A 27,854-nucleotide genomic window follows, 5' to 3' on the forward strand; every position below is an offset into this window, starting at 1 on the left:
CTTCTGAATATTTACGTCGCAATCTTGAGGGACTGTGAACCAAAATGACAATGACAAGCGGAAATTAAAAACCCCAACCTGGCAATCAACAGTCTGCAGAGCGCCAGGTTAGAGCTCTGCAACTTGGACTGCAGGGGCTGGGCAGCCAGGGCTGGCAGTTTCAGCCACAAGCTTTTCTAGTCTGACTACTCAACCTCCAGAGCAGGAGCCAATCTGCAGCAGGCCCAGCGGTTGCCATGGCTCCTCTGTGTGCAGGGGCCTCATTTATGTCTTGCGTGCCCGCCCCTGGGAGCCAATTGGTGGTCCTCTAAGGCGTTGCCATGGCCACACTATCTGTTAGGGCCACAAATGCCAAGGAGTCTGCACCAGGCCTTTTTTGCCTGGAGCTTGTGAAGGGACCTGGCTCCAGATGACACTGAGACCTAATTATATGAGCACCCACCATGAACCGAAAGAAACTACAGAAGTTGACGGACACCTTAACTAAAAGTTGCAAACATTGTAAGTAAGAACCGAATGCTGGAGGACTCAGGACTTCTGGGCCAGGTCTCTTTCCTACCTAGTGCCTCCTTCCTGCTTCCACCACAAGGGCCCCTCCACATACCCCTCAAGAGAAATCTGGAAGAGAATCTTTTTCTGGGATATCAGCTACTCATTCAGTCCCAGGATCTTTAGAACTCAACCAGATGGCAAGCGTCTAGTGTGTGCTGCCTGCGCTCCCTCACACACACTCACTAAATTCAAAGACTCTCTTTACCTGTGTTTATGGTAAAGAAGTGAGATGCTATGTGCCTGGGAGGTATGTGTCTTTAGCTTTAGACAGATTGAAAAAGTTCTAGAAAAACACTAGAATCAAGAAAGTAGCAGAGCCAATGTATATAGCACCTTAACTTACACTCTAGCTCTTACTAAGGGCTGAATAAGGGAAAACAGTCATCCACTCCTGGACACCTTTAAGAAAGAGACTTGAAGTTCTACAGACAATGTCTTAGGAAGAGGCAGTCTATTTGAAAACTGTATTGCTGAGTAAATTCAAGATGGTAAAGAATCTGTCCCCAGTTTCAGACACTCAATTTCCAATTACTAGTAGGTTTCAAAGGTGAAGGAGCTCCTCCAAATGACCAGACACCAGTGCATGGTACTCAGACTGAAAAACAGAGTTTTTCAGTCCTTGTCCCAGAGTTTTCTAGGAGAATACCTGATATTTCTAAAATGAATACAAACATGTCTGACCAGTACAGAACAAATGCTCAATTGATTGAGTCTGTTTAATAAGTTCACATTGCTTCACTAACAAACACTGAGAACAATTGAAAAATGAGTGGTTTTCCTTTGTATTTTAATTGCAGTACTGAGGACTAAACATGCTATGCAAGCCATCTACCACTGAGCTAAACTCTAAACTCTGTATAGATTTTAAATTATGAGTAAAAACATGTCTGGAAAAAAATCTCTTGATTTTTGATCTTAAGTAAAAATTTTTACATAAATCCTAGAAACTTTAGTGATTATTAGTGAAATGTAAGTGGTATGTTCTGTTTAAACAGCTACAGCTCATGGATATTATGATCATTTAAAATGTCTTTAAATAGCAGATTATGACACAGTAAATGAGACAGATTCATTGTGTTGAACCAGAGAAGAAAGGGTCTTAGGTGGGCAGTTTGTTAATCCACCAGCTACTTTCAGTTCTTTAATGTGTGTGCATGCTGAAGTAGAATCATTGGATCACACTATTTATTTTTAGGGACTGGCACGCTGTTTTCCACAGTAACTTACAGCTCATTTAAAAATCTTAACAATTCTATTGTTTTATACTATTTACTTACTATTTTTTCCTTTTCCAAAGTTTTAAGCTTTCTCTTAAAAATGTGATTTTTAAAACCAGGAACCACTCTCTATGTGTTGTGGCATGTAAGATAATGTGCAATTTCTCTATTTTCTCTTACACATAGACGTCCTTATGTGTGAAAGTATTCACCTATTTTCTTTTTGGTTTTAAATAAAATTTCACCCTCTCCACTCATATCTCACATTTAAATTAACTTAAGTTCTTTTTGGTAAACTGTATTTTAAAATGTTTTATCTGTTATTGTTGATGGTGCTAGTGTTGCTGCTGTTGCATAAGTAAGTGTGTGTGTGTGTGTGTGTGTGTGTGTGTGTGTGTGTGTGTGTGTGTATGTGTGTGTGTGTGTGTATTTTCAAACTCAAATCATCAGGCCTCTGTGGCAAGGCAAGTGTTTGTTGGTTTTTTACCAGCTTAGCTATGTTGCCAGCTTTCACTTATGTTCTTAATGACAGTAAGTATTCATTCTCATTCTCTCTCATTTCCTCTCTCATATTCTCTCTCTGTCTGTCTCTCTGTCTCTCTCTCACTCTTTCCTCTTTCTCTTTTTTTTGTGTGTATGTGTATGAGTGTGTGTGAGTGTGAGTGTGTGTGTGTTTTAAATTAAAAAGAAATCCTTCTACCAAAGTAATCCTGAACAGTTTATTGTTAATGTTCACACAACTTGGAGAAGAACCATGCTGGTTAGTAGAACTTGCTTAAAATTCCTTTATTAGAAAATAATTCTGATTTCAAGGTTCTGCCTTATAAATTCACTAGGCCTAAACTAAAATGAAAATGAGTACATAGATATTTAGTAGTCTAAACTTCCAGGGAAATGCTTGTTTGTAGCTGACATAAACACCTACTATCAAATGCTGGCTGTTGCTAGCAGTCTCAAACAACACAACTGTGATGTGCCCTCTGTCTGTACTGTGAAGTCTGGAATCTTACACCACAGTCATTTGGATCACATTGCTGCCATCATCTTTCATCCTAAATTCAATGGGATCTATTTCTATTTAGCATTTGGCTCCAGGAATAACTTACCTTCTATTAGTGTATAATGTGACATTGGCATCATCTTCTTTTAACTCTGAGGCTGTGGCTCAGGATATGGGAGACTTGAAAGTGGCAACCAAGCCACTTTCATTCATTAGATGCTTTTGATTTTGAACATATAAACTCATTAATACAGTATTTGAATAGAGCCTAAGATTTTAAAGTACACTTTTGTTATGTGTCCATTTTGATCTTTTACAGTTAATAAATTTGAAGTGAACTGTCTTATTACACTTTTCTATAACTTGGTGGGTGATGTAGCGGAAAGACCAGGGGTAGTCATTGGACTAGATCGTAATGCATTTCGGAACATCCTGCACGTGACATTTGGAATGACAGATGACATGATTATGGACAGAGGTAAGATGCATATGTGAGAGAGATTGTCAAATTCAACTGTAATTAACAAAGGTTTAAGTTTGGTTATGCTCTTGGGAGGAATCTCATGTTCTACATTTCCCAAATTCATTTGAATATATTTTAATCTTCCAAAATGTTTGGAGACGGAATCAGTCACCTATTCCTTTTGTTGTTTAGAAAGAGAACAAAGTTTGGTTGGGTAGCTAGGTTTCATACTCAATCAAAAAGCCCCATAGTGTTCTACTTCTACTTAAATTTTTTTACATGCTAGAAAATACTACATAACAGTTAAGATACACTTCCAACATGTAACAGCATAGCTTACCTTGAGGAATAAAAACATAAACTATTTTTTATTAAGAAGCTTAAATATCTAATGACTAGCATGTTTAATGTGCCAGTATATTATCATTTTAGCCATACTATATATATAAAAAGAACATTAACTATTCCTACAACATATGAAGAGGAAGTTGAATATATAACTAAAAGAGTTTTCTTAGCTTATGTGTTTCAGTTTCTTTCATCAAATGGTGACCTTGGGGCTTGAAACAGCTGTGAAATGGAGAGTGAAGTTAGGTTTGATATATTATATAGGATTAAAATCCAACACAACGATTACATTATGTCATTTTTTAGTATTTCGAGGTTTTGATAAAGACAATGATGGCTGTGTAAATGTATCAGAGTGGATTCATGGATTATCACTGTTTCTTCGAGGGACTTTAGAAGAAAAAATGAAATGTAAGCTTGCAGATGACCTGCTAGTTTATACATTAAGATAAACATAGCAAAAGCGTTTTATTTTTTATTTTTTATAGTATTTTTATTTTATAATTAACTTAATTTCACATATCAGCCACAGATTCCCCCGTCCTCCCTTCTCCCACCTGCCCCCTGCCATCCCCCCCAATCCACCCCCCCATTCCCACCTCCTCCAAGGCAAGGTCTCCCCTGGGGAGTCAGCCCAGCCTGGCAGACTCAGCCGAGGCAGGTCCATTCCCCTCCTTCCTACACCAAGGCTGAGCAAAGTGTCCCAGCATAGGCCCCAGGCTCCTAAAAGCCAGCTCATGCACCAAGGACAGGTCCTGGCTCCACTGCCTGGGGGCCTCCCAAACAGTTCAAGCTAATCAACTGCCAATATTTTATTGAGTATTTTTGCATCAATGTTCATGAGGAAGATTGGCCTGTAGTTCTCTTTCTTTATTGCATCATTGTTTGGCTTGGGAATCAGGGTAATAGTAGCCTCATAGAAGGAGTTTGGTAATGTTCCTTCTGTTTCTATTGTGTGGAACAATTTAAAGAGTATTGGTATTATCTCTTCTTTGAAGATCTGGTAGAATTCTGTGCTGAAACCATCTGGGCTTTTTTTGGTTGGGAGACTTTTAATGACTGTTTCTATTTCCTTAGGGATTATTGGACTATTTAAATAGTTTATCTGGTCTTGATTTAACTTAGGTATGTGGTACCTATCCAGAAAGTTATCCATTTCTTTTAGATTTTCCAGTTTTGTGGAGTACAGATTTTTGAAGTATGACCTGATGGTTCTCTGGATTTCCTCAATGTTCGTTGTTATGTCTCTCTTTTCATTTCTGAATTTGCTAATTTGGATGCTCTCTCTCTCTCTGCCTTTTGGTTAGTCTGAATAAAGGTTTGTCTATTTTGTTGATTTTCTCCAAGAATCAACTCTTTGTTTCATTGATTCTTTGTATTGTTCTCTTTGTTTCTATTTTACTGATTTCAGCTCTCAATTTGATTATTTCCTGGCATCTATTCCTCCTGGGTGACTTTGCTTCTTCTTGTTCTAGAGCTTTCAGGTGTGCTATTAAGTCACTAGTGTGAGATTTCTCCAACTTCTTTATGTGGGCATTTAGTGTGATGAATTTTCCTCTTAGCACTGCTTTCATAGCATCCCATAAGTTTGGGTATATGGTATACAATTTTCATTGATCTCTAGGAAGTCTTTAATTTCTTTATTTCTTCCTTGACCCATTGGTGATTCAGTTGAGCATTATTAAGTTTCCATGAGATTGTAGGCTTTCTGTAACTTTTGTTGTTGATGAAATCTAACTTTAAACCATGGTAGTCTGATAGAACACAGGAAGTTATTCCTTTTTTTGTTTTTGTTTTTTTGGTTTTTCAAGACAGTGTTTCTCTGTATAACTTTGTGCCTTTCCTGGATCTCGCTCTGTAGACCAGGCTGGCCTCGAACTCACAAAAATCCGCCTACCTCTGCCTCCCGAGTGCTGGGATTAAAGGCATGCACCAACACCGCCCGGCCCATTTTTTTTAATCTGTTGAGATTTGCTTTGTGGTCGAGTATGTGGTCGATTTTAGAAAAGGTTCCATGGAGTGCTGAGAAGGAGGTATAGTCTTTTTTGTTAGGATGGAATGTTTTGTAGATAATGATTAATTCCATTTGAGTCATAACATCAGTTAAGTCCCTTATTTCTCTGTTAAGTTTCAATTTTACAGATCTGTCCAGTGGTGAGAGTGGGGTGTTGAAGTCTCCCACTATTAATGTGTGGGGTTTTATGTGTGATTTAAGCTTTAGTAATGTTTCTTTTACATAATGCCCTTGTGTTTGGGACATAAATGTTCAGAATTGAAACTTCATCTTGGTGGATCTTTTCTGTGATGAGTATATAATGTCTTTATTGATCTCTTTTGATTGATTTAAGTTTGAAGTCTATTTTGCTCGATTTTAGGATGGCTACACCAGCTTGCTTCTTAAGACCCTTTGACTGAAAATACTTTTCCCAGTCTTTTATTCTGAGGTAGTGTCTGTCTTTGAAATTGAGGTGTGTTTCTTGTATGAAGAAGAAAGATGGGTCCTGCTTTTTATCCATTTTGTTAGCCTGTGTCTTTTTGTAGGTGAATTAAGTCCACTGATATTAAGGGATATTAATGACCAGTGATTGTTTATTCCTGTTATCTTTTGGTGGTAGTGTGTGTGTACTTCTCTTCCTTGGGGTTTACTGCTGTGGTGTTATCTATTGCCTGTGTTTTTGAGGGTGTATCTGACTTCCTTAGGTTGGAATTTTCCTTCTAGTGCTTTCTGTAGGGCTGGATTTGTGGATAGATATTGTTTAAATCTGGTTTTGTCTTGGAATGTCTTGTGCACTCCATCTATGATGATTGAAAGTTTTGCTAGGTATATTAGTTTAGGCTGGCATCCAAGGTCTCTTAGTGTCTGCATTACATCTGTCCAGGTCCTTCTGGCTTTCAAAGTCTCCATTGAGAAATTGGGTGTTATTCTGATGGGTTTGCCTTTATAAGTCACTTGGCCTTTTTCCTTTGCTGCTCTTAATATTCTTTCTTTATTCTGTAGGTTCAGTTGTTTAATTATTATGTGGTAAGGGGACTTTTCGGGGCGTCTAGTCTGTTTGGTGTTCTATATAGGCTTCTTGTATCTTCATAGGTATTTCCTTCTTTAAGTTCAGAAAGTTTTCTTCTATGATCTTTTTTTTTTTTTTTGGTTTTTCGAGACAGGGTTTCTCTGTGTAGCTTTGTGCCTTTCCTGGAACTCACTTGTGTAGTCCAGGCTGGCCTCGAACTCACAGAGATCCGCCTGGCTCTGCCTCCCGAGTGCTGGGATTAAAGGCGTGCGCCACCACCGCCCGGCTTTCTTCTATGATCTTGTTGAATATATTTTCTGTACCTTTGAGTTGGTATTCTTCTCCTTCCTCTATCCCTATTATTCTTGGATTTGGTCTTTACATGGTGTCCCAGAGTTCTTGGACATTTTGTGTTATAACTTTTTTGGCTTTGGTATTTTCTTTGACTAATGAATCCTCTATTGTATCCTCTATACCAGAGATCCTCTCCTCAATCTCTTGTATTCTGTTGGTTATCCTATTTGTTTACTCAGATTTTCTGTTTCCAGCATTCCCTCTGTTTGTATATTCTTCATTGTTTCTATTTCCCTTTTCAGGTCTTGAACTGTTTCCCTCACCTGCTGATTGCTTTTTCATGGTTTTCTTTAAGGGATTTATTTCATTCTTCCAATTTTTTTTTGTCTTTTCCTCTATTTCTTCCAATTTTTTTGTTTGTCTTTTTCTCAATTTCTTTATTGATTTCTTCCACTTTTTGTTCATCTTTTCCTCAATTTCATTTTTCATTTTTTTCTTGAAAGGCCTCTAGCATCTTCATGATGCTATTCTTTTTTTTTTTTTTTCATGATGCTATTCTTAAGGTCGCTTTCTTCTGCTTCTTCTGTCTTGTGATGTTCAGGTCTTGCTATTGGAGGAGGGCTAGGTTCTGGTGATGCTGTATTGCTCTTTATGTTGTTGTATGTACTTTTGCCTTGATGTCAGCCCAACTCCTCCTCTAATGGGTATACGAGGTGCCTGTGTCTGAGTGAGTTGCTGTTGGTCTACTCTGTGCTTGTTGTGTCTGTGTCTCAGGGGCCCTTCTGGGTCTAATCTTAGCTCTTGGTCTAATTGGACCAGACAGATTCTATGTCTCAGGGAGCTGCTCTTGGGTCAACCCAAGCTAGTTGATTCTGTGAGTCACAGATGCTTTCTTGGTCTTCTCAAATCTCTTGGTCCAGTCAGAGCTGACTGATTCTATGTTTCAGGAAGCCTCTCTTATTCCAATGAGAGGTGGGAGATTTTACTTCTCAGAAAGCCACTCTTGGTCTAATGAGGGCTGGCAGATTCCCTGTCTGCTGAGATTACCCTTGGTCCAATGACAACCCTTTGTCCAATGAGAGCTTTCTCTCTAGGCCCGAATAGAGCTGGGGGTTGGTTTCCAAGTCTCAGGAAGTGGCTGGGTTCTCGGGCGGATGGGCATGGGGGCAAGGCATGTAGATTGCAGGGTCTGCTGCTGAGGGGTCTTGGTGAACAAGGAGCCTTCCAGTAGGAGCCCTGCCTGTTCCAGCAACTGTTGGCCGGGTGTTCCTGGGGAACAGCTGGGACCCAGGGATCAGCAAAAGCTTTTTAAATCACTGTTTCCAACCCACCAATAAAGTAGGTTTTGATTGGTTGGTTGGTTGGTTGGTTGGTTGGTTGGTTAGTTGGTGAATCTTCATTGGCCTTTTTTATGGAGAAAATTTAAGTGAATAAATAATGGGAGTATATTAATTAACAGGAAAATCAAGCCATTAAAGGAGTGTCATGAAAGGAAGCAGCTCAGGTTGTGATCTACAGTCTAACCATGCAACAGTACATTCATGTTCTAAGTAGTTTACATTGATAACAAACATTAAACTAGAAAACACAATTTAAGTTTTCTACTTCTTAATTCTTAACTGATGGAGTCATACTTCATTTAATATAATTAATTGCTTTTCCATGTTTCCAGTAAGTAATGCTCAGGTTAGTGCTCCTAGGAGTTTCTTTTAGTAGTCAGTTAAAGAAACATGTAAAGAGGAATGGGAATATTTCCCATGAAAGTCAACTAGCATCAAGCTAGTAGCCAAATAATGAAGTAATAAGATATATCTCCATTCTGACTGCTTTATCAGAAGAAAATGCCACCTTAGTGATAATCACAAACACACACACACAAACACACACACACACACACACACAAACATATTGTGTGTGTATGTACATATATAATATATGTAATTTTCTTTAGATTGTTTTGAAGTGTTTGATCTGAATGGTGATGGCTTCATTTCAAAGGAAGAGATGTTCCACATGCTGAAGAACAGTCTTCTCAAGCAGCCCTCTGAGGAGGACCCTGATGAAGGAATTAAAGATTTGGTTGAAATTACGCTTAAGAAAATGGTAAGTATGAGTAACGTAAAATTTTTATATTGCAACTTATAAGCAATGTGTGGGACAGAAGTAAGAATTCAGTGATGATAATTTTCAGTATTCTGCTTAGTTAAATGAGTCAACTTTTGCTTGTTAGTAGAGTGATTTCTTAGAGCTGCAGGTGTGAGTCAGTGACAGAGCATTTGCCTAGCATGTGAGAGGCTCTTGATTCCATTAATAACATCTTGTTCCCCCCACAACTACAAAACTTTATTTTTCACCTTGCCAACCTAATTTCTCATTCTCCTACTAACACCTGACTGTGAAAAAGAGTGTGCATTTGCAGCAAGAGTGCCATGTGCTCACTGACCCAGGATGCTCACCTCTCAGGACCAAGACCATGATGGGAAGTTGTCCTTTGCAGACTATGAGAACGCTGTGAGAGAAGAGACCCTTCTACTGGAAGCCTTTGGGCCATGCCTGCCTGATCCAAAGGTAAAAATATTCCTTTTTCCTTCAATCAAAATATAATTGGAACAGTCAACCCAAGACTTCTCAGCATGGTGTACAGCAGCCAGAAGAATATGAGCATAGAAAGACCCCCATAGAAGTGACAGTTTATTTCAGGGTACTGGTACAGCCCACTGCTATGTTTTCTTTATTCTTAAATGCATTAATCCATGTTAGAAAGAATTAATGAGGTTTAATGTGTGCCAGAAGCCCAGAGGAAAGGCTTAGTGGCTCCACTGGAAGGCAAAAAGCAAGATGAAAATTGTTACACAACATTGCAATAAGTATTATATCATTATAATAATATTTAATGAGTTGCATGGTACTTCTACTATGCCAGGCAATGTCAAAAGCGCAATACCTCATATCACCTAGTTTATAGATGAGGAGTCAAACTTAAAGGATTATTGCATTTTATCAAAGCTAACTTAACTAGTTAGTAGAGTACCAGGATGAATATGCTGGTGCTATTGTCCATAGAGAACTGAGTAGACTGTGGTGACAGGCAGGAAAAAGAACATCCAGACCATCTATACCACAAGAAGACAGGAAGGTTTATCCAAAGAACCAGGGTTCAAAGGAAAAACAGTCCAGTAAAAATGGAAAAATAATCTAGGCAAAGGAAATGACAGATGTATGAAAGAAATAGAGGAAGGGAGGGATCAGGGAGTGTATGACAAAAGGACCTGGTGTATACATGGCTAGAGATAAAGTAGCAAGTGCCTAGAAAGACTATGTCCTTCACAGCCTGCATTTATCTGGAAAATGGTAAGGATGTGTTGGGGATTTAACAGACAAGTAATGCAGTTTATAAATGTACATATCCCCTGAGCTCTAGTTTGTATCTCCAGCTACCAACTCAAGTGTCTAGTAAGATATCTTCTAAAAATTCCTAGTACCTATAAAATTTACATCTCTCCTGTTTTCCCAGTGTCATCAAATGGTGTCCTGTTTCCAGAAGTTTCAGTAACTTGAGAGCCATGTTTGGTTTCTCTGGCACTCTGAGCTACTCCTTTGGCATTTAGCTTTTACGGCCCATGCCATTGGCCACCATCATTATCAGCTTTCTTATTCCTACTGTTTTTCCCCTACTGCCTTTCTCCTGCTACACCCACTGTATTTTAAAATACAGATTGCATCATGCCCCACCTTTGTCCACACCCTCCAGTGAGATCTCCAGATGCAGATTCTGTATCCTGTCTCTCCAGAAACATCTCTTCCCCTTCCACATTCTCTCAGGACATTGGAATGGGGGCAGTAAGCTCTATGTTCTTCCCTTTCTGCCCTTCTACCTGCTGTGTCCTTCCCATCTCTTCCACAACTCTTCACAAGCCTCAGGATACTAGTCACCCAAGATCACTAGACTTTCTACATCATACAGATAACCTTTGCCTCCTAACCCCTGCTTCTCTGTGCTCAAGCTTCCTTTTTTCCTTTGTACTATTTCTTACACAATACTTATTTGTATGGACATTGTCTGTCTCACCACATAAATGTGAGTTTCTTAAAGTCAGGAAATGGATTCATTTGACCATGTTTTTGCACAACTTACATATTGAGTGCACAGAATGGATGCCTAGAAAAACATGCATAGATGGATGGAGACATGGATGGATGGATAGAGGGATGAATGCATGACCTCAGAGGTCCTTGGTAGAAAGCTCTGGGTCTGTCTCCCTCCCCTGTTCAAGAACTAGTTATTTTCTATTACAAACAATGCTGATATGAACATAGCTGAACAAGTGCTCTTGTGGTGTGGTTGAGCATTCCTTGGGTATATGCCCAAGAGTGGTATAGCTGGATCTTGGGGGAGATTGATTCCCAATTTTCTAAGAAAGCGCCATATTGATGTCCAAAGTGGTTGTACAAGCTTGCATTCCCACCAGCAGTGGAGGAGAGTTCCCCTAGCTCCACATCCTCTCCAGCATAAGGTGTCTTTGGTGTTTTTGATCTTAGCCATTCTGACAGGCGTAAGGTGGTATCTCAGAGTTGTTTTGATTTGCATTTCCCTGATGATTAGGGATGTTGAGCAATTCCTTAAATGTCTTTCAGCCATTTGAGTTTCCTCTGTTGAGAATTCTCTGTTTAGTTCTATAGCCCATTTCTTAATTGGACTGTTGGGCATTTTGATGTCTAATTTCTTTTTTTTTTTTTTTTTGGTTTTTCGAGACAGGGTTTCTCTGTGTAGCTTTGTGCCTTTCCTGGAACTCACTTGGTAGCCCAGGCTGGCCTCGAACTCACAGAGATCCGCCTGGCTCTGCCTCCCGAGTGCTGGGATTAAAGGCGTGCGCCACCACCGCCCGGCAGTGATGTCTAATTTCTTGAGTTCCTTATATATTCTGGATATCAGTCCTCTGTCAGATGTGGGATTGGTGAAGATCTTTTCCCATTCTGTAGGCTGTCGCTTTGCTTTGTTGACCGTATCCTTTGCCCTACAAAAGCTTCTCAGTTTCAAGAGGTCCCATTGATTGATTGTTTCTCTCAGTGTCTGTGCTACTGGTGTTCTATTTAGAAAGTGGTCTCCTATGCCAATGCGTTCAAGACTACTTCCTACTTTCTCTTCTAGCAGGTTCAGAGTAGCTGGATTTATGTTGAGGTCCTTGATCCACTTGGACTTAAGTTTTGTGCACGGTGATAGATATGGATCTATTTGCAGCCTTCTACATGTTGACATCCAGTTTTGCCAGCACCATTTGTTGAAGATGCTTTCTTTTTTCCATTGTGCACTTTTGGCTTCTTTGTCAAAAATTATTTGTTCATAGGTGTGTGGATTAATGTCAGGGTCTTCAATTCGATTCCATTGGTCCACATGTCGGTTTTTATGCCAGTACCAAGCTGTTTTTATTACTGTAGCTCTATAGTACAGCTTGAAGTCAGGGATCGTGATGCCTCCAGAGGTTGTTTTATTGTACAGGATTCTTTTGGCTATCCTGGGTTTTTTGTTTTTCCATATGAAGTTGAGTATTATTCTTTCCAGGTCTGTGAAGAATTGTGTTGGTATTTTGATGGGGATTGCATTGAATCTGTAGATTGCTTTTGGTAAGATTGCCATTTTTACTATGTTAGTTCTGCCTATCCATGAGCATGGGAGATCTTTCCATTTTCTGACATCTTCTTCAATTTCTTTTTTCAGGGACTTAAAGTTCTTGTCATATAGGTCCTTCACTTGCTTGGTTAGTATTACCCCAAGGTATTTTATGTCATTTGTGGCTATAGTAAAGGGTGATGTATCTCTGATTTCCTTCTCCGCTTTTTTGTCCATTGTATATAGGAGGGCTACATTGTTTGTAATAGCCAGAACATGGAAACAACCTAGATGCCCTTCAACTGAAGAATGGATAAACAAAATGTGGTACATATACACAATGGAATACTACTCAGCAGAGAAAAACAATGACATCATGAGGTTTGCAGACAAATGGATGGATCTAGAAAAAATCATCCTGAGTGAGGTATCCCAGACTCAGAAAGACAAACATGGTATGTACTCACTCATAGGAGGATACTAGGTGTGGAACAAGGATGACTGGACTGCTACTCACATCACCAGGCAGGCTACCTGGAAAACAGGACCCCAAGAAAAACACGGGGATCGCCCAATGACAGAGAAATGGAATGAGATCTACATGAACAGCCTGGACATGAGTGGGGGTAGTGAAGGGCGAGGGTCGAGGGAAAGAGAGCTTGGGTGAGTGGGAGATCCCAGGTGGATCAAAAACAGAGAGGGAGAACAAGGAATAGGAGACCATGGTAAATGAAGACCACATGAGAATAGGAAGAAACAAAGTGCTAGAGAGGCCCACAGAAATCCACAAAGATACCCCCACAACAGACTGCTGGCAATGGTCGAGAGACAGTCCGAACTGACCTACTCTGGTGATGGGATGGCCAAACACCCTAATTGTCGTGCTAGAAACCTCATCCAACTACTGAGGGATCTGGATGCAGAGATCCATGACTAGGCCCCAGGTGGATCTCTGGGAGTCCAATTAACGAGAATGAGGAGGGTTTATATGAGCGAGAATTGTTGAGACCAAGGTCGGATAAAGCACAGAGACAAATAGCCAAACAAACGGAAACACATGAAATATGAACCAGTGGCTGAGGGGTCACCAACTGGATCAGGCCCTCTGAGTGGGTGAGACAGTTGATTGGCCTGATCTGTTTGGGAGGCATCCAGGCAGTGGCACCGGGTCCTGTGCTCACTGCATGAGTCGGCTCTTTGAAACCTGGGGCCTATGCAGGGTCCCTTGGCTCGGCCTGGGAGGAAGGGACTGGACCTACCTGGACTGAGTCCACCAGGTTGATCTCAGTCTGTGGGGAAGGCTTTGCCCTGGAGGAGATTGGAATGGGGGGCGGGCTGGGGGAATGTGAGGGGGGGGGAGGGGGAGAACAAGGGAATCTGTGGCTGATATGTAGAACTGAATTGTATTGCAAAATAAAAATTAAAAAAAAAAAAAAAAAAAAAAAGAACTAGTTATTTTCTTCCCAACATCCTCAAGTTATTTCCTGGTTAGGAAAACCTTCCTGTTAGGATTCTAATGGCTTAAAAACGTTTCCATCTTTTATTTTATTTTTTTTTAATTTTAATTTTTATTTTGCAATACAATTCAGTTCTACAAATCAGCCACAGATTCTCTTGTTCTCCCCCCTCCCGCCCCCCTCACCTTCCCCCCAGCCCACATCCCATTCCCACCTCCTCCAGGGCAAAGCCTCCCCTTCGGACTGAGATCAACCTGGTAGACTCAGTCCAGGTAGGTCCAGGCCCCTCCTCCCAGGCCGAGCCAAGGGATCCTGCATAGGCCACAGGTTTCAAACAGCCGACTCATGCAGTGAGCACAGGACCCGGTCCCACTGCCTGGATGCCTCCCAAACAGATCAAGCCAATCAACTGTCTCACCCATTAAGAGGGCCTGATCCAGTTGGGGACCCCTCAGCCATTGGTTCATAGTTCATGTGTTCCCATTTGTTTGGCTATTTGTCCCTGTGCTTTATCCAAACTTGGTCTCAACAATTCTCTCTCATATAAACCCTCCTCATTCTTGCTAATTGGACTCCCAGAGATCCACCTGGGGCCTAGCCATGGATCTCTGCATCCAGATCCCTCAGTAGTTGGATGGGGTTTCTAGCATGACAATTAGGGTGTTTGGCCATCCCATCACCAGAGTAGGTCAGTTCGGGCTGTATCTCGACCATTGCCAGCAGTCTGTTGTGGGGGTATCCTTGTGGATTTCGGTGGGCCTCTCTAGCATTTTGCTTCTTCCTATTCTCATGTGGTCTTCATTTACCATGGTCCCCTATTCCTTGTTCTCCCTCTGTGTTCTTCATCCAGCTGGGATCTCCTGCTCCCCCAAGCTCTCTTTCCCTCGACCCTCGCCCTTCATTACCCCCACTCATGTCCAGGCTGTTCATGTACATCTCATCCATTTCTCCATCATTGGGCGATCCCCGTGTTTTTCTTGGGGTCCTGTTTTCCAGGTAGCCTGCCTGGTGATGTGAGTAGCAGTCCAGTCATCCTTGTTCCACACCTAGTATCCTCCTATGAGTGAGTACATATCATGTTTGTCTTTCTGAGTCTGGGTTACCTCACTCAGGATGATTTTTTCTAGATCCATCCATTTGTCTGCAAACCTCATGATGTCATTATTTTTCTCTGCTGAGTAGTATTCCATTGTGTATATGTACCACATTTTGTTTATCCATTCTTCCGTTGAAGGGCATCTAGGTTGTTTCCATGTCCTGGCTATTACAAACAATGCTGATATGAACATAGCTGAACAAGTGCTGTTGTGGTGTGGTTGAGCATTCCTTGGGTATATGCCCAAGAGTGGTATAGCTGGATCTTGAGGTAGATGGATTCCCAATTTTCTAAGAAATCACCATATTGACTTCCAAAGTGGTTGTACAAGCTTGCATTCCCACCAGCAGTGGAGGAGAGTTCCCCTAGCTCCACATCCTCTCCAGCATAAGGTGTCTTCAGTGTTTTTGATCTTAGCCATTCTGACAGGCGTAAAGTGGTATCTCAGAGTTGTTTTGATTTGCATTTCCCTGATGATTAGGGATATTGAGCAATTCCTTAAATGTCTTTCAGCCATTTGAGTTTCCTCTGTTGACAATTCTCTGTTTAGTTTTATAGCCCATTTCTTTATGGGACTGTTGGGCATTTTGATGTCTAATTTCCTGAGTTCCTTATATATTCTGGATATCAGTCCTCTGTCAGATGTGTGTTTGATGAAGATCTTTTCCCATTCTGTAGGCTGTCGCTTTGCCTTGTTGACCGTATCCTTTGCTCTACAAAAGCTTCTCAGTTTCAAGAGGTCCCATTGATTGATTGTTTCTCTCAGTGTCTGTGCTACTGGTGTTATATTTAGGAAGTGATCTCCTATGCCAATGTGTTCAAGACTACTTCCTACTTTCTCTTCTAGCAGGTTCAGAGTAGCTGGATTTATGTTGAGGTCCTTGATCCACTTGGACTTAAGTTTTGTGCACGGTGATAGATAAGGATCTATTTGCAGCCTTCTACATGTTGATATCCAGTTATGCCAGCACCATTTGTTGAAGATGCTTTCTTTTTTCCATTGTGCACTTTTGGCTTCTTTGTCAAAAATTATATGTTCATAGGTGTGCGGATTAATGTCAGGGTCTTCAATTCAATTCCATTGGTCCACATGTCGGTTTTCATGCCAGTACCAAGCTGTTTTTATTACTGTAGCTCTATAGTAGAGCTTGAAGTCAGGGATCGTGATGCCTCCAGAGGTTGTGTTATTGTACAGGATTCTTTTGGCTATCCTGGGTTTTTTGTTTTTCCATATGAAGTTGAGTATTATTCTTTCCAAGTCTGTGAAGAATTGTGTTGGTATTTTGATGAGGATTGCATTGAATCTGTGGATTGCTTTTGATAAGATTGCCATTTTTACTATGTTAGTTCTGCCTATCCATGAGCATGGGAGATCTTTCCATTTTCTGACATCTTCTTCAATTTCTTTTTTCAGGGACTTAAAGTTCTTGTCATATAGGTCCTTCACTTGCTTGGTTAGTATTACCCCAAGGTATTTTATGTCATTTGTGGCTATTGTAAAGGGTGATGTATCTCTGATTTCTTTCTCAGCTTCTTTGTCCATTGTATATAGGGGGGCTACTGATTTTTTTGAGTTGATCTTGTATCCTGCTATGTTGCTGAAGGTGTTTATAAGCTGTATCAGTTCCTTGGTGGGATCTTTGGAGTCGCTGAAGTATACTATCATGTCATCTGCAAATAGAGAAAGCTTGACTTCTTCCTTTCCAATTTGTATCCCCTTAATCTCCTTATGTTGTCTTATTGCTCTGGCTAGAACTTCAAGTACTATATTGAATAAGTATGGGGAGAGCGGACAGCCTTGCCTCATTCCTGATTTTAGTGGAATTGCCTTGAGTTTCTCTCCATTTAATTTGATGTTGGCTGTTGGCTTGCTGTAAATTGCCTTTATTATGTTTATGTATGTTCCCTGTATTCCTGATGGCTCCAAGACCTTTATCATGAAGGGGTGTTGGATTTTGTCAAATGCCTTTTCTGCATCTAGTGAGATGATCATGTGGTTTTTTTCTTTGAGTTTGTTTATGTGGTGTATTACATTGACGGACTTTCGTATGTTGAACCACCCTTGCCTCCCTGGAATTAAGCCTACTTGATCATGGTGGATAATTGTTTCGATGTGTACCTGGAGTCTGTTTGCCAGTATTTTAGCATCAATGTTCATGAGGGAGATCGGTCTGTAGTTCTCTTTCTTTGTTGTATCCTTGTTTGGTTTAGGAATCAGGGTAATTGTAGCCTCATAGAAGGAGTTTGGTAATGTTTCTTCTGTTTCTATTGTGTGGAACAATTTAGAGAGTATTAGTATTAACTCTTCTTTGAAGATCTTGTAGAATTCTGCACTGGCCAGGCGGTGGTGGCGCACGCCTTTAATCCCAGCACTCGGGAGGCAGAGCCAGGCGGATCTCTGTGAGTTCGAGGCCAGCCTGGACTACCAAGTGAGTCCCAGGAAAGGCGCAAAGCTACACAGAGAAACCCTGTCTCGAAAAAAACCAAAAAAAAAAAAAAAAAATTCTGCACTGAAGTTTATCTGGTCTTGATTTAACTTAGGTATGTGGTACCTATCCAGAAAGTTATCCATTTCTTTTAGGTTTTCCAGTTTTGTGGAGTAGAGGTTTTTGAAGTATGACCTGATGATTCTCTGAATTTCCTCAATGTCTGTTGTTATGTCCCCCTTATCATTTCTGATTTTATTGATTTGGATGCTCTCTCTCTGTCTTTTGGTTGATTTGGATAAGGGCTTGTCTATCTTGTTGATTTTCTCAAAGAACCAACTCTTTGTTTCATTAATTTTTTGTATTGTTCTCTTTGTTTCTATTTTATTGATTTCAGCTCTCAATTTGATAATTTCCTGGCGTCTATTTTTCCTGGGAGACTTTGCTTCTTCTTGTTCTAGAGCTTTCAGGTGTGCTGTTAAGTCACTAGTGTGAGATTTCTCCAACTTATTTATGTGGGCATTTAGTGCTATGAATTTCCCTCTTAGTACTGCTTTCATAGTGTCCCATAGGTTTGGATATGTGGTGTCTTCATTTTCGTTGATCTCTAGGAAGTCTTTAATTTCTTTCTTTATTTCTTCCTTAACCCATTGGTGATTCAGTTGAGTATTATTCAGTTTCCATGAGATTATAGGTTTTCTATAGTTTTTGTTGTTGTTGAAATCCAACTTTAGACCATGGTGGTCTGATAGAACACAGAAGGTTATTCCAATTGTTTTGTATCTGTTGAGATTTGTTTTGTGGCCAAGTATGTGGTCGATTTTAGAGAAGCTTCCATGGGGTGCTGAGAAGAAGGTATATTCTTTTTTGTTAGGATGGAATGTTCTGTAGATATCGATTAAGTCCATTTGAGTCATGACATCAGTTAAGTCCTTTATTTCTCTGTTAAGTTTCGATTTGGGAGATCTGTCCAGTGGTGAAAGTGGGGTGTTGAAGTCTCCCACTATTAATGTGTGGGGTTTTGTATGTGATTTAAGCTTTAGTAATGTTTCTTTTACATATGTGGGTGCCCTTGTGTTTGGGGCATAACTGTTCAGAATTGAGACTTCATCTTGGTGGATCTTTCCTGTGATGAGTATGTAATGCCCTTCTTGATCTCTTTTGATTGATTTTAGTTTGAAGTCTATATTGCTGGATATCAGGATGGCTACACCTGCTTGTTTCTTAAGACCGTTTGATTGGAAAGTCTTTTCCCAGCCTTTGATTTTTAGGTAGTGTCTATATTTGAATTTGAGATGTGTTTCTTGTATGCAGCAGAAAGATGGGTCCTGCTTTCATATCTATTCTGTAAGCCTATGTATTTTTATAGGTGAATTAAGTCCATTGATATTGAGGGATATTAATGACCAGTGATTGCTTATTCCTGTTATTTTTTGGTGGTGATGTGTGTGTACTTCTCTTCATTGGGGTTTACTGCTGTGGTGTTATCTATTGCCTGTGTTTTCAAGGGTGTATCTGACTTCCTTAGGTTGGAATTTTCCTTCTAGTGCTTTCTGTAGGGCTGGGTTTGTGGATAAGTATTGTTTAAATCTGGCTTTGTCTTGGAATGTCTTGTTCACTCCATCTATGATGATTGAAAGTTTTGCTGGGTATATTAGTCTAGGCTGGCATCCATGGTCTCTTAGTGTCTGCATTACATCTGTCCAGGTCCTTCTGGCTTTCAAAGTCTCCATTGAGAAATTGGGTGTTATTCTGATGGGTTTGCCTTTATAAGTCACTTGGCCTTTTTCCTTTGCTGCTCTTAATATTCTTTCTTTATTCTGTATGTTTAGTTGTTTAATTATTATGTGGCGAGGGGACTTTTTTTCAGGTCTAGTCTGTTTGGTGTTCTATATAGGCTTCTTGTATCTTCATAGGCATTTCCTTCTTTAAGTTGGGAAAGTTTTCTTCTATGATCTTGTTGAATATAATTTCTGTGCCCTTGAGTTGGTATTCTTCTCCTTCTTCTACCCCTATTATTCGTAGGTTTGGTCTTTTCATGGTGTCCCAAATTTCTTGGACATTTTGGTTCATGACTTTGTTGGCTTTAGTGTTTTCTTTGACTGATGAATCTATTTCTTCTACTGCATCTTCAACGCCAGAGATCCTCTCCTCCATCTCTTGCATTCTGTTGGTTATACTTGCATCTGAAGTTCCCAATCGTTTACTCAGATTTTCTATTTCCAGTATTCCCTCTGTTTGCGTCTTCTTCATTTTTTCTATTTCCCTTTTCAGGTCTTGGATTGTTTCCTTCATTTGTTTCATTGCTTTTTCTTGATTTTCTTTCAGTACTTTATTGTTTTCTTCCAGGACTTTATTGATTTCTTCTAATTTGTTTGCCCTTTCCTCTAGTTGTTTACAGCATTCTTCCCATTTTTTTGTCTTTTCCTCTACACAAGCCTCTACCTTCTTCATGATGTCATTCATAAGGCTGTTTTCTTCTGCTTCCTCCAATTTTTGATGTTCAGGTCTAGGTGTTGGAGGAGGGCTAGGTACTGGTGATTCATTTTGTTGTATGTATTTCTGCCTTGACATCTGCCCATCTCCTTGTGGTTCGTTCTTGGTCTTGTCAGCACACTTGGTTCAGACAGAACTGACAGATTCAGGAAGTCTCTCTCTCTTGTCCAGATGGGAGCTGTCTTGTCCAAATGGGAACTCTGGGGCAGGATGGGAGCTCTTGTCCAGAAGGGAAGTCCGGGGCAGCATGGGAGCTCTTGTCCAGACAGGAAGTCTGGGGCAGATTGGGTGCTTTTTTCCAGAAGAGAAATCCAGGGCAGGATGGGAGCTCTTCTCTCTCTCTCTCTCCCTCTCTCTCTCTCTCTCTCTCTCTCTCTCTCTCTCTCTCTTTCTCTCCTCTTGAAGGGAAGTCTGGGGTAGGATGGGAGCTGTAGGCCGACCTCTAAGTCTCAGAAAGTGGCTGGGGTCTCGGGCGGATGGGCGTGGGGGCAGGGCGTGGAGATTGCAGGGTCTGCCGGGGATCTTGGAGAGGGGGATCCTTCCCAGTGGGGCTAGAAGGGAACCTGCTCGGTGGCCAGAACCTGGGGCCAATTTGGGCAGGTCTTCCCCGGAGTGGCTGGTGCCCAGGGATGGGGTCCGGACAGAGCCAGGGCATTTACCTGTGCTCCAGAAGGGAAGTCCGGGGCAGGATGAGAACGTTTCCATCTTAAAAACAAAACAAGAAGCTGGAGAAATGTCTTAGCAGTTAAGTACATGTGCTTATCTTATAGATGACTCCAGTTTGGTTCCCAGTGCCCAATCTGTCTGTAACTCCTGCTATAGGAAAATTTGGTGCCTCTGACCTTTGCAGGTACCCATACTCCTATGAATATACCCCCACACAGAAACTCTCTCTCTCTCTCTCTCTCTCTCTCTCTCTCTCTCTCTCTCTCTCTCACACACACACACACACACACACACACACACACACAATTAAATATAAATCTTTTAAAAAGCAAGTGGAAACAGAAGGATGGAAGGAAGAAAGGAGGCAGAGAGGGAAAGTAGGATTCACATGGGTTTCATAACTATTTCTACTTGTAAATCTTACATGTCTTGAAAAAATGTCCAATTTAAGACTGTGTCATTCTTCATCTCCTAGAATCTTGTTGCTGAGATCACCCTGTCCCTCCCTGCACCCAGATATAAAATCTCATGAATGTCCTTGGGTCTTTGGTTGTGCCTGAGTCACTAGATGTCCAGAGTTTAATGTTGTTGATCCCCACTGAAGCCTCATACCAGAACTATACTCCCAGTTCCTGGCCTCCAATAGGTTGGATGCTACTGCAAAGCAATCTGAGAGTCAAAAACATATGAGGAAGTTCTCAATGTCCATTGTATTAATCAGAATTCTCTAGAGCACAGGCTCTCAACCTGTGCATCATGACCCCTTGGGGGCTTGAATTACCCTTCCACAGGGGTCACCTAAGACCTTCAGAAAACACACATTTACATTATGATTCTTAATGGTAGCAAAATTGCAGCTATGAAGTAGCAAAGAAAATAATTTTATTGTTGGGGGTCACCACAACATGAATAACTGTATTAAAGCATCACAGCATTAGGAAGGTTGAGAATCACTGTGATAGAGAAACAAAATTGGTAAAACAAAAAATAGTGCACGCACACGCACACACACAGACACAGACACACACACACACACACACACACACACACACACACACACACACCGCACACACAGGACTTTTTGTAATGGCTTATACTCTGTGGTCCAACTATCCTAATAATGACTGTCTCTTGACAGAAAGGCCAAGAATTAACAAAGCAGGATATATCATCTGATCTTGAAATCATTGGAATCCTGAAAAAGTAGGTTCTAATCTCAGTGAAGAAATCAAATAGCCAGGGAGAGTGAGCTCAAGCAGACAAAGAGATAATTCTTCCTTCTTTCGTGTTTTTTATATAGGCTGCCACCAAAAAGTGTGTTTATGAATTAAGGTGGGTTTCCCCACCTCAAACGATCCAATCAAAAAAATCCCTCACAAGTATGCCCAGAAGCTTGGGTTTTAGTCACTTCCAGATGTAGTCAAGTTGACAACCAAGAATAGCTGTCACAAGTCCACCCCTTGTCAACTTAACATACAATTATATCTCCTATGCCGTGCTTAATTTTCAACCAGCTAAGGCCATATGACTAGTCACAAAAATGAGGATTATAATTGACATAAGGGGTTTTGTAAAGAACATATTTGTGATTTCTTTCCTTGATTTTTGAAAACAATAACCAGGTCATAATAACACCTAACATGATGTAAATATCTCACATACAAGTGCAAATACATATATTTTAGAATAGGTGGTAATCCCTTGAGGAACATTCTTTTAGTAACTCAAATCTTACATGTGATAATCATTGATATTATCTCAATTGATTTTACATTACATGATAAAAAATCAAGGAAAGAAATCACAAATATGTTCTTTACAAAACCCCTTATGTCAATTATAATCCTCGTTTTTGTGACTAGTCACATGGCCTTAGCTGGTATTTTCCTCTACTACCTGTTTTGTATTTCCTCTATCCTGAGCAAGCACATCAGTAGGCTTTGATTCTTTTCCATTATTATGTCAGACCAGCTGCTTGAGAATGGTGAGGAACAGGATAAGACCAATGTATTACATGAGCATAGGTCCACTGTGACACTTTTCTGGCTGTGAAGTGAGTTCCTCAATCAGAAGCAATGCTGTGTAGAATACCATGATGGTGGATAATGCATTCTGTAAGTCCATGGGTAGTGTTTTGGCAAAAACATTACATGAATGAAGGGCAAACCTACAACATGAATAAGTATATATCACAAAAGGACAAAGTGCCGTCCTTTCCCTGAAGGAAGTGATTCAACGTAGTCAGCCTGCCACTAGGTCACTGACTGGTAACCCCAAGGAATAGTGCTACACTGAGGGTTCAGTGTTAGTTTCTGCTACTGGCAGATTTGTCACTCAGCAGCAGCTATAGCCAGGTCAGTCTTGGTGAGTTGAAGTCCATGTTGTTGATCCCATGCATAACCCCTATCTCTGTTACCATGGCCATTTTGTTCTTTGGCCCATTGAGCAATGACAAAAATGACTGGGAAAACAGGCTGACTGTCCACAGAATGGGTCATTATATCTATTTGATTGTTAAACTCTTCCTTAGCTGAAGTCAACCTTTTGATGAGCATATACATGGGAAATAAGTATCTTCCCATCCTGTGTGAAGGATCTATGGACATACTTCTTCCCTAGATGTCTTTCTTATCAATTTTCCAATCATGCTCTTTCCAAGTCCCTGGCCAATCAATTGTCTATGGCCCGTGAATTGGTGAACAATCACACATTTGGCCATTTATCCTTCCAAACAAAATGTATGAACGCATGATACCTGAATTCTTCCCAGGATAAAGATTTCCATTTGTCAGCATCTGTTAGGATACTCACACACAGGATTGTAATTCTGTAACTATTTACTTTTAGGTACCTCTATACCATCAGTAAACCAGGCCCTAGTTTCTTTTTCTTCAGTCAAGTCATCATCATCATAGGACACCCCTGAGTCTACAGGTGCATGCTAGGGGGCAGATGGCACTGTAAGAGGAGTAAAAACCACAGGCATTTAAGCAACATCTTCATGTAACTTGCTTGTACCTGCAGGACCTGCTTGGTCTGATCATGTATATACCACTTCCAGTTCATAATGGATTGCTGCTATGAATGTTCTGCTTTATGGCTTGGTGTATCAGATAACACCCAGATTATGATTGGCAGCTCAGGACTCATGGTAATTTGGTGGCCCACTGGCAAATGTTCAGTTTCCACTAAGTCCCTATAGAAGGCCGAGAGCTATCCCCCAAAGGGACAGTAGTTGTCTGCAGATGATGGTAGAGCCTTACTATAAAACTGTAAAGGGCTCCTCTGTGATTCACCTCTAGAGGGCTGCTAAAGGCTCCAAACAGCATCAGTATCTGCCACTGACACCTCAAGTACCATTGGGCCTGTTGGATCTATGCTTCAGATGGTAGTGCAGACTGCATAGCAGCCTGGACCTGTTGAAGAGCCTTCTCCTTCTCCAGCCCTGACTCAAAACTAGCAGATTTTCAAGTCACTTAGTATATATTCTCGAGTAACACATCCAAGTGAGGAATGTTCTGTCTCCAGAATCCAAATTGCCTCTAAATGCTGGATGGAATAATGCATCCATTATTTCCCTTGATGAAGTCTCTCAACACTTAGCAGGTGATGTATCCCTACCCTTACAGTAGAGGGTGGGTGTAGCCAAATGCAATAATATATCCTTCACCTTTGAAGGAATACCTCTGCATGCCCCACACTACTGCATCACTAAACTTTTCACTGAGGTAGAAGGCCCTTGAGTTTTGGTTAGAGTTATTTCCCATTCTCTGATGTGCATATGTGTTTCCAACAAGCCCAAAGTGGTTGCTACCTCCTGTTCACTTGGTCTAGTCTGCATAACATCATTAATATAGTGGACCAGTGTGGTATTTTGTGGAAGAGACAAGTGATCAAGATTCTTTCAAACTAAGTTCTGACACAGAGCTAGTGAGTTAATATATCTTTGAAGTGAAACTAAAGGTAATACTACTAGTCTTGCCAACTGAAAGCAAAAGGTTTTTGATTGTCTTTATGGACAGTTTACCAAGAAAAAGGCATTTGCTAAATCAGTAGCTACATACCATGTACCAGGAGATGTGTTAATCTGCTCAAGTAAGGACACTACATCTGGCAAAGCAATTGAATCAAGAGTCACTACTTGTTTAAATTTTTGAAAATCAACTGTCATTTTCCATAAACTGTCTTTTGCCCTGGCCAGATAGGAGAGTTAAGGGAAGAATTAAACCACTACCCCTGCACCTTTCAAGTCCTTGATGGTGGTACTAATTTATGCAGTTCTTGAGATACAATGCTGCTTTTAGCTCACTGTTGTCCCTGGCAGAGGCAACTCCAATGGCTTCCATTTGGAATTTCCAACCATAATAGCCCTTACTCTACAGGTCAGATAACCAATGTGAGAATTCTACCAACTTCTAAGTATTTCTACCCCAATTATACATTCTGGAACTGGGGAGATAACTACAGGATGAGTTTGGCAATGTACTAGACCTATTGTGAGTTGTACTTCAGCCAAAACTCGTTTAATCGTTTAACCTCCATAATCCCATAATGGCCACAATGCTTCTTGAGGTCTCCCAGAATCACTGTTAATTCTGAACCAGTATCCAATACACCCTGGAAGTCTGATTGTCTTCCTATTCCCAGTATAAAAAGGTCATAAGTCCCTCTGGGGAAGCATTCAAGAAAGGCTAACAGTAAAACTCTTAGTTATTTTAACAAAGACCTGGCTGTGCCTTCATTCAAGGGTCTGCATCTGCAAACTGGCTCAAGTCAGGTAATTGGCTCACAGGCCTCTTGCCACAATCCAATGTAGCTTTTCTTTCATTTGTTTGAGAAGCTTTCTGCATATACAGATCAAACAAAAATGCAGTGGGCTTCTTATCTATTTTATGACTGAAAATATCATGAACAATTAACCAGTATCAAATATCCATACAAGTTATTCCCCCATAAAAATCAATTTGCCCATGCTACTCGTTATAGAACAGGCATACAATAACTAACATCACCTTGTCTTTGGTGATTCAATACTGCCTACTTTCAAGCTCAATTAAACCCATTAAATTTAAATTCATCCAACTGCATAGCAATATCTCTGACCCCAAGGTCTGGCACAAGGAAAAGGTTGAAGACAAAGCTCTTTGAATGTGTTAGTGCCCTTCTCACCATTTTGCATCTTATAAGAAGGACCAGTGAAGGGCCTGTCTTCTGTGCCTTCTCATTATGGAGAATTAGGTTTTACACAGCATACCCACTCTAGCATTGCAATTTCCCTGAGCCTTTAAATACCTTCATCATCACTAAGCTAAGGGATATCAGACATCTCCAACACCTTTTCAGGAGGCCATCTTTGACAAATGTTTCAAGCAACTATTCAAGCAGACTTTTGGCACCTTTTTTTTTTTTAATTCTGTGATCTTCCATATCAAACCTAGAATCTCCACTCAGTGTGCCTATATCAATAAACTCAGCCTGATCTAGTTCTGTGTCCCTCCCACCATTATCCTACATCCTTAAAATCCATTCTCATACGTATTCCCCAGACTTTTACTTAAATGAATTAGCAAACTCACTAAGCTCTTCAGTGGTGTAGCACATGCCTCATGGACTGCACTTTCTAGCTCCCATTTAGGAGCCTGTTTAGCCCTAAGTCTGGTCGTGGGTTGAGAGGCATCTATTGGTGGGACCTGAGAGACATCAGTACTGTCTTGCCTGGCATCTCCTTCTGGGAAATTCAGTGTTGAATTGAAATATAATAAAGGTCTAATGTCCTTATGTGGAAAATACAGTACTTCAGGGGGTAAGGGTAGGGATACATCACATCACCTGCTAAGTGTTGAGAGACTTCTTCATCAAGGGAAATAAATCTTTGAGAATCTGAGGGGTCAAAGTTCTCAGCCCCAGTATGATACTCTCACAAATCTGCATCCCAAATTATAGGATCCTGTTCTTTACCAATTAATGGCCTTACTATAAACCCCAAACCCTTCATGGCTAGGCCTTGAATTTTCCCTGTAATTCAGCCAAGCCAGTCTTACAATGAGGGTTTTGGCTTGATTTTTCTTCAATTTGAGTTCTGTGGGTGCTGGAGAAAAGCTTCTCTTCCAGGAAACACTTAGAAACCTTTAGACTATTTATGCACATTTAGAGGCAGTCAATTTTATCCCTCAGTTCACTGCTATCCTTCACCATATTTTGAGATGCTAGAAATTGCTTAATTTATCACACTGTTCATTCTTTTCCTTGGTCAATTCATCTATAGATGCTAAGAGCAACCAGTCAGCATCATTATTTTCCCACAAATTGTCAGAAGTTTAATAGACAGAATTACTAAATTTTTTGCTTCTCACAATAGGTAAATCAGAATAATCAAAAGCATTTATTTCAATGAGTTTGTTAAATAGTTTACACTATAAGTTTTCAGAGCTCTCCAAGCTTCTAGCAAAGGTTTCAGTAACTGTAGGTGTTGGTAAATTGAAAAGCCTATTCCAGGTACTTATATATTTCATACTTATACTTCTGTTGCTCTAGAACCACTCCTGGCACCAAAATTTGTATTAATCAGGGTTCTCAAGAGAAACAGAACTGATTAAATATATATGGTATTTATTAGAGTGGCTTACGGTTTGTAGTCCCACTATCTATTAATGACTGTCCTCTAAAAGAAAGTCCAAGAGTCCAATAGTTGTTTATTTCACAAGCCTGGATGACACAGCTGGTCTTCAGTATTGATTGGCATCCCAAAGAAGTAGGCTTGAATCTCAGTAAAGCTATCAACCGGCCAGGGAAAATGGGAGCAAGAACACAAAGAGCAAAAGCTCCTTTCTTCCACATCTTTTTATAGGCCACCACCAGAAAGTGTGTCCCAGATTTAAGGTGGGTTGTCCCATCTCAAATAGTCCAATCAAGAAAAATCTTTTACCCAGCAGCTTGGTGTTTAGTTAATATCAGATATAATCAAGGTAATAACCAAGAACAGCTACCATACCCACCTTCCCTGTGAACATGTCTCTACAGACATTAGAGAGGCACAGAGTGCTTTTTTTTTTTTTTTTTTTTTTGGTCTGTCTCTTTTTTAAGACTATACTAAGTTCAGCAATTTTATCTTACAGAGCCAGATGGAATTTGAAGCCCAAGTATTCAAAGACCCAAATGATTTCAATGATATGTGAATTCGTAAATGTACTGTTTTGAGGAAGTACAAAACAAGCACATTAAGTTCA

The 27,854-nt window shown here is 40.4% G+C and overlaps 1 protein-coding gene across 1 annotated transcript; it reads left to right on the plus strand.

The window, feature by feature from the left end:
- The first annotated feature begins 309 nt into the window (after positions 1-309).
- Clxn (calaxin) lies at positions 310-27,854 on the plus strand. Its single transcript, XM_059277470.1, has 6 exons — positions 310-501; positions 3,089-3,247; positions 3,887-3,991; positions 8,831-8,982; positions 9,343-9,447; positions 27,744-27,854. The coding sequence occupies exons 1-6, from the start codon at positions 444-446 to the stop codon at positions 27,801-27,803; spliced, it is 639 nt and encodes a 212-aa protein (XP_059133453.1). The 5' UTR covers positions 310-443; the 3' UTR covers positions 27,804-27,854.

The sequence above is a fragment of the Peromyscus eremicus genome, chromosome 12 (assembly GCF_949786415.1).
Source record: "Peromyscus eremicus chromosome 12, PerEre_H2_v1, whole genome shotgun sequence".
NCBI classification, from domain to species: Eukaryota; Metazoa; Chordata; class Mammalia; order Rodentia; family Cricetidae; genus Peromyscus; species Peromyscus eremicus.